The 7354-nt window shown below is 47.9% G+C and overlaps 1 protein-coding gene across 1 annotated transcript in view; it reads left to right on the top strand.

The window, feature by feature from the left end:
• Positions 1 to 366: 366 nt before the first annotated feature.
• Positions 367 to 7354, top strand: part of GNA12 (G protein subunit alpha 12) — a 37368-nt gene continuing 30380 nt past the window's right edge. The window contains exon 1 of the mRNA XM_010719633.3: positions 367 to 1113. Coding sequence (XP_010717935.3) covers positions 799 to 1113 — 315 coding nt within the window. The 5' untranslated portion in view covers positions 367 to 798. The remainder of the gene's footprint in view (positions 1114 to 7354) is intronic.

The following is a 7354-nucleotide window of genomic DNA, read 5'->3' as shown; positions in this document are numbered from 1 at the left end:
TTCACACGTGTACTTCGGTACTTTAATCCCTGCGCGTGATGCAATCTGACGTCACACCTCGACGTCACGCCCCGCGGCTGCGGCCACGCCCCTCGCTGCTCGCACAGCAGCGCAGGCCCCGCCCCCCAGAAATCACAGCGCTGCCGGTGCCCGGCCTCCCGCCTCTGACTGGTTGGCCCTCAGCTCGCTCCGCCTTCCATCGGCCAGCTCCGCCCCTCCCCTCCCTGTTCCTCCTGGCGCTGCCCGCCCTGAGCCCCGTCGCTCACTCAACCCCGCCCTTCATGGCGGCTTGTCCAATGGAAAGCGTGTAGTTTTGAGCGACACTACCGCTATCCAATCAGACGCGGCTCCAGCGGGGGGTGGGGCCGAGCTGGCACCTCCTTCCGCAAGGCGGCGGCGGCGGCGCTCCCTGACTGTAGGGGCCGGGGGCTCCGCCGCGCCCCCGCCCCGTCGCGCCTCAGCGGGATCGGAGGCGGTCGCCGCCGACCGAACCCGGGCCCGGGCGCTCGTGGGCACCCTCCCTCCGCTCCCCGGCCCCGCGGCGCTTCCCTCAGCCCGGAGCCGGGCGGCGGAGCCCCCTCCCCGGGCAGGGCCTGAGGGCCGCGCCCCGCCGCCACCCCTCCCCCCGGCCGGCCGCACCCGCCGCCTCCGAGCCGAGGGGAATGGGCGGTCCCGGCCCTTAGCCCCCGGCCGCTCCTCCTCCTGCCGGGTCCCGGCGTCTCGGCGGCCTCCGCCCGATGCTGGCGGAGCCGCCCGGGGTCTCGGCGGCTTCGTGAGCGCTCCCGTCGCGCGGCCGCCATGTCCGGCGTGGTGCGAACCCTGAGCCGCTGCCTGCTGCCGGCCGAGGCCACGGGCCGAGAGCAGCCGAGGCGGGAGGGCAAGGAGCGGAGCCGCGATGCGGAGCGGGAGGCGAGGCGGAGGAGCCGGGAGATCGACGCGATGCTGGCCCGGGAACGGAGGGCCGTGAGGCGCCTGGTTAAAATCCTGCTGCTGGGAGCCGGGGAGAGCGGCAAGTCCACTTTTCTCAAACAGATGCGGATCATCCACGGCAGAGAGTTCGACCAGAAGGCGCTGTTGGAGTTCCGGGCCACCATCTACGAGAACATCCTCAAGGTGAGAGGCGGGAGGGGCACCGCAGGCTCACCCCGCTGTGACAGCCGGGCTCTGGGCGGCCGGCGGGGTTGGCAGTGCGCGCAGGTGCGTGCGGGGCGGGGGCCTTTGTGTGCCCGCCTGGCACTGCGGGAAAACCTCGATGGAAAAGAAAAAAAGCCAACAAAAAGGGCTCAAGGAAAGTTCCCTGCGAAGGGGATTGAGGAGAGCTTTGTGGAAACGTGGAGAAGGGGAATAGGTGTGGTCTGCGCTCTGGGAACAAACATTATGAGAGCATCCTCTGAGTACGAGCTGGAGGAATTTTATCGTTTGGAGATGTGAGGTTTCTGTGCTGTGTGCCTCGATTAGATGAGGAAGGGGTCCCTGGGTGTGTTGTGGCTGCAAATAGCTGCGGTGTGGTTCATTGTTAGGACTGGGGGTGCAGGTGGTTGGAGTTGGGCAGCGTGAGGTGCCAGCCAGCACGGCTGTCTAACTTTGTTCTGGGATCTTTCTGAGCAAGTTTTGTTTGGTGCTTGGGCAGGTTCTGCTCTGGCACATTCCTTTAGTGGCTGGAGAATACCGAGGCTGCTGGTAAAGCCTACAAGTAGAGCCCTTGTTCTGCAATTAAGGGAAAACAACCTTGGCTAATTTCTGGGAGCAGTCTTTGGTGCCCTGTGCAGGTAGAAGTTCTCATATTTCAGAAAAGTGTGAAAGATGCATAAAGCAGCTCGCTTAGTAATGAGTCTCACTTCATCTTCATAAGCTCTCTAAAAGAACAGCTGCTTTCCTGTCTGTAGCTTTTCTGTAAGACCAACTCCATTCTTAGGTGGACATGGATTTGTGAAGCTCTGTCATATTTCACGGAAAACTTAAGTAAAGGGAGCTGTGTAAATTAAGGATAAAACAGTTACTTTTGAAATTTCAGATATGTTTTGAATAGTAGATACATACGTACCTAACTGCACACACACACACACACACACACACACACACACAATGATTCTTGCTTTTAAGATTCTCACTGTTCCATCAAGAACTTTTGCTTCTGTTGTTGAACAGGAAAACTATCGACTGATTTTCTTTTCCTTTACTTTCTTAGTCGGTTTCTGGAAGCACGTTGTGTGTTACATGAGCGTGCACACGTATTACAGGACGTTTGGTATTTAAGTTCTTTTCTTTCATTGAAGTTAGGTGAGCACAAAGATTGGTACAAGTTATTAGCTCCATACCTAGAAATAAGGAACCTCATCCTACAGGGCATCGTGCTTGTTTTGGTGCTGTCAGGAAGAGACTTGTGAAAACAGAAGAACCTTAAAGAGATTCTTCAAGCTGTTATGAGCAATACTAATTTGAGTAAAATGTTACAGTATTTTATATATACAGAATATAGAGAGCGTTCTACGGTAGTGTTCAGTGTGCTTAGAAGCATTCCCATCTTTTAGTAGAGGAAGCTGCATTACACACTTGAAACACTTGTCTGCTGGATGGCTTTGGGCACATTTACAGAACCGGAGTAGAATCCTGATCCTCAAGGTAGCAGTTTTGGTGTTCTGATTCCAAGACCAGTACTTACAATGTTTGATGGAATGTTGTCAGCTGATTATGCTTTTAAGCCTCCTATTAATCAAAGAAAAGCTTGGAAGTATTTTTAAAGGGAGGTAATGTGCTTTAATGGAACACCTTCTGGGCCTTGCAGATCGTGGTTTAGGAGTGTTAGGTTGGGCTAACCTTGTAGCTACAGCAGCTCCTTAACTCTTCCTTTTTTAGTTTCTATGGATGGCACAGGTAGCTCTTGATAGGAACACAGTTTATGCTTCACCCATAAGCTTTTGGGGAATAGCTTGGGAACAGGGAAGAGCATGCAGAAGGGAGAAGAGCAACCAGCAGAAACAGTTTTCTGATGAGAAGGTCTGAGGCTGGAAAAGGTAGTGAGTGTGCTGTTTCTCTTTTGCTAAACTGAAAGAGACATAATAACACAGTGAAACCAGGCCATAATCTTCAGGAAGAAGCCATATACCAAGATGGGTATGTTGCAGGGCTTTTGAAATAGGCATTTTGACAGAGTTTTGACAAGTTTAGCTTAGAGCAACTGTATAAAACTTAATTATATTGCTTTTTTTTTGTTCCTTCAGTGAAAAAGCTTAAATTGTTCCAAGTGAATTAATTTTGCTGCTTCGACGGTGTAAATTGTCAAGTGAATCTGATTGCTGTTGTTTCTATAATGGTGTTTAGACTAGGAGTTATTTCCCGTTTCAGGAAGTTCAGACTAGAATGCTCCTCCATTAACACAAATGGAGCGGAGATCGCTGCGCATCCAACTTAAAAGGGAAGATGAATTCTTATAATACAACATGTGGACATTGTGAAATGAAAACGATCGTGTAGAATAGCATAAAAATCTATTTGACGTTGTGGAATACAGCTGCAGCAGCCGTACCCCTTTTTGCATTCAGTTCTCAGCATTGTCTAATCATGGTTCTGTTAAGCTTCTGCAGCACTGAGATCTGAGTTAGAAATGCAGTGTAAATCTCTGGGATTAAATGGTCAATTTTCGTTTTCCAACCGTGACTGAACTTCGCTCTGAAGGAGGGAGGATTACTGATCTCTCAGCAGCACTTGGTATTTCTGAAGTGCTTTTTGCAGGGCATTATGCAGCCTGCACAGCTTCTGGAAACCAAAGGAACTGGTTTGGAGAACAGAACCTGAAACCTCCCCGAAAATAATGGTGTGCAGTACGAACTGACGTTAGTGTCGGCTGCTTCTTTGCGCTGAGTTGTTAGCTTCTTGCTTTTTTCTGATATGTCTGATGTCGAGTTCTTTCCTTACCCTGTTCTCCCTGTTTCTCATCCCCCCTCTTCGGGAAACCCTAGTTAGAAACAAAATGCTAAAACTAAGTAAATCTGTGATACAGCATTTACTTTTCCATTTAGTACAGGTGATAGTTCAGGGCCTCGCTAGCTTTTTCTGGCATTTGTGGGCTAGTCTTCAAATACATTAGTTTTGCTTTGGTTTAAGGTAAATAGTCATCGGTTAACTAGGGTTTTGCTTGTTAATCGAGGCTAAGTTTCAAAGTAACTTTTTGAAGCTTTTTGATGATGGAAGTGAAAAGCTGCAGTGTTAATGCTGAGCTAGGAGCACACAGCCTGCACAGCTGAGCACACCCACCGGGCAGGGAAGGTTGGGCAGGGGAAGGTAGTGTGGGGCTGTGCTGCAGCATGAGCTCAGGCAGCTCCTGGTTGAACAGAGCCACTCAGAAAGCTGTTATGTACCTGAGGTTTCAAATGTAAGAAAGAAGTGGTCGGTGGTGCTGTGGGGGTGTTGTGGCAGTGCTTTCTAGCTGTAACTGGGGGAGTGAGCTTTCTGTACCCTTCAAAATAGCTGGGGTAGCCTTACTACTTTATTTACTTCCTTTGATAACAGCTAAAGAAGTCAGGGAGTTGATGAATCATGGCTCTGATGCTCCTTGTCTAAATGTTTTTTTGTTTCAAGTATGAGAATATCATGCTGCTTGAAAAAACCCAGCTTAGCTGCGTAAGAAAATAATTAATCCACAAGCACCCGAGCAGCACTTGCAGCAGCTTGTCTGGGAGATCCCAATCTGAAGGAGCAGGGGGGAAATTGGTTTATAAAAGCCTGAAGCATCATCTGTTGATTATTTTTTTTTTAATTTTTTTCCCTGATTTTGTTAGTTTCTGTGTTGAAATTGGGAAGGACAGCTCAAAGCTTCGTACATCCATGAGAGTTCTCTTGTTGTCCGTGGCCTGGATCACAATGACTAGCTGCCAGATCGAGGAGCCCAGAGCTGCAGAGGGGACTGCTCAGGAAATGATGTGTGACTTCACTTGTGGGCTCTGCCTGGGGAAAACGACCCAAGATTCGGAAGGTGAAAGCTCCCCGAGGACAGACATTGGGCACTTCTGAATTGCAGTGTGTGTGGGCAAACCTGAGAGCGTGCTCCTCCACAGCTCGAGGCTGAGGAGCAGAAAGCTGGCCAAATGAGCAGCCCAAATGAAGCTCGTTTTAAGAGGTGGTTTGGGCTTCTGCAGCTGGTATTAAAACCTGGACTGTTGCTGCTTCATTGTTTCAGGTGTGAGTGGCCTTGCTGTTACCAAGTTACCATATGGAAACCTTTTTTTTTTTTTTTTCTTGCAACTTTTTAGTTTCAGTCAAGCACAGGCTGTGAGCAGAGGAAAAAATACTGTGTTTATACTGCTGATATATTTCTCCTACCAGCCTGCAACTGAGGGGAGCTCTCTCTTTCCTCTATTTGAATTCCTGTAACTCTTTAAACTGGGGGTATTAAGCAGTGACCTGCGTTTCACTTACAAACCCATCTTTCCTTGGGTTTGCATGGAAACGAACTTGCTAGCCCGTTAGGAGGGGATGCTCATGGCACAGCTTGTTGCTTCGAGGTGGGAATCTGGCTGTACTCGAGCAGTTCGTTGCAGGACAGTACCCATCTCATCTCCACTGGGACAGCATCTTGTGAAAGAATGCCAAGGAGAATATGTTGCAGGAACTGTGGCTAATTAGGAGCTTTTCCATTAAATTTAACGTACGAGTGCTAAAGCTCCGTGTTAGAGCTGGTATTTAAATTTGATTATCTTTGCTCTAAGCATTTACTGTTTGGTGGTTATTTTAATAAGAAAAATAATATTCATAAAAGCATTGATGGAAAAATAAAAACCCGAAACTTGGGAGTTGTCTTGGCCTTTTTGTTCCAGGTCCATTTGGTCAGTGAAATACTTAATTTCCACTTTGTGTGTTTGGGATTTCTTTCATCTGAATTCCAACAGCTCTGGTGGTCTCTGCACATTTTAGGGTATCTTTTAATTGGGCTCAGAGAAAGCAATCTGTCTTCATCATGGTGGGCAGTGGAGAGGAGCAATGGTAAGGATAAATATTCATTATTGCTCCAAAATAGAGCTTACAATGCTCTTGTGATGTAGTCATTAGTCTTGCAGAACATGAGTTGTCCCTGGATACTGCAGACAAATACTTTGATGTTTTCCAGACAAAACTTCAGTCACTTGAGTGACTAAATTTGGGAGCTTGTGTTATATTCAGTTGTTTCAGTATACTTCAGTATATTTATGTAATTCTCTTGGAAACAGTATTGGCAAAGAAAATTCTGCTACTATCAATGTTGACAAGGCGACTTTAGAGCAAAGGCAAACTAGCATATGTTACTTTAAGAAGCTCAATAAAAATTATAGACAGAGGAAAATGTAGGATTCATTGCCTGTAGAGTTCTCATGTGAGTTTCCTTTACTTACATGGCTTTCCTTGCTGGGTGCTGCAGCAGTTGTTGTCTTACAGAATCCTGTGAGGATGCTTCTGGAACCCAGATGTGTCTTCAGCCCTGCTGACAGTATGAACTAGAGGCTGTTGTGATAGTCTCAGGAAGAGGAGAAACCTGGTGGGGTCGTTCTGGAATCACTGCCCTTGGAATTTATTTTAAGGTCCTATGCTAGTTGTCACCTCAGGTGACATCTCATTGCTTTGTGCCTGGTTGCAAGCCAGGCATACATCTAGAATACTGTTTCTTGTGCATTTAGCATCATTTGGCTGCATTTGGTCAAAGATAAGGGTTCTTCCCAGAATTGCCAGCCAAGCAGACATTGCTGCTCCTAGTTCAGAGATTCAGTGGCTGATCCAAATGTTCCTTAATGTTCACGGTGTTTATTTGCAGGCTCAAAGTAATGACAAAGCCTTCAGAGGGCAGAGGGTGGAACCACAGCACCAGGAAGAATGTCCCTTCTGGTGGTGCTTGGCTGTTAGATGAACTGCTCTGTAGCATGAAACCCCCTCCTTAGTGGCATTGGGTTCCTTTCTGCTGTTTGAGGATGAACTTCCAAGGACATAGATCAAATTAAAACATCATTAGTGCCTTTATGAGACCATGCTGTGCGAATTTGACAGTCTTGCAATTAGCTTTTTTGGTAATAGATCTCCTTCAGCCCAGTGCTCTAGTTGGCAATAAAAAAAGTGCATGTGACCATATCTCCAAACCCTGACAACTTTATTTTTAAAACATGCATTTGAAAATGTCTTCTTTTAGAACGTAAAGAGCTGTTTTCTAAAAATACACATAGGTTACATTTTATCATCTTTATTTGCCAGTGAGCAGTGCTGCTGAAAAGCCAGCTCCATCTCTGCCATGCAGTTCTGTTCTCTCATGCTGGCACTCACAGAGCTGCTGCAGATTTTTGGAGCAGCCTTCCTGGCTCTGTTCTGCTGCAGCTACACCACCTTCTGCTGCTTC

This window comes from Meleagris gallopavo, chromosome 16, assembly GCF_905368555.1.
Source record: "Meleagris gallopavo chromosome 16, MGAL_WU_HG_1.1, whole genome shotgun sequence".
Lineage (NCBI taxonomy): Eukaryota > Metazoa > Chordata > Aves > Galliformes > Phasianidae > Meleagris > Meleagris gallopavo.
This window is presented reverse-complemented; position numbering and strand designations above follow the sequence as displayed.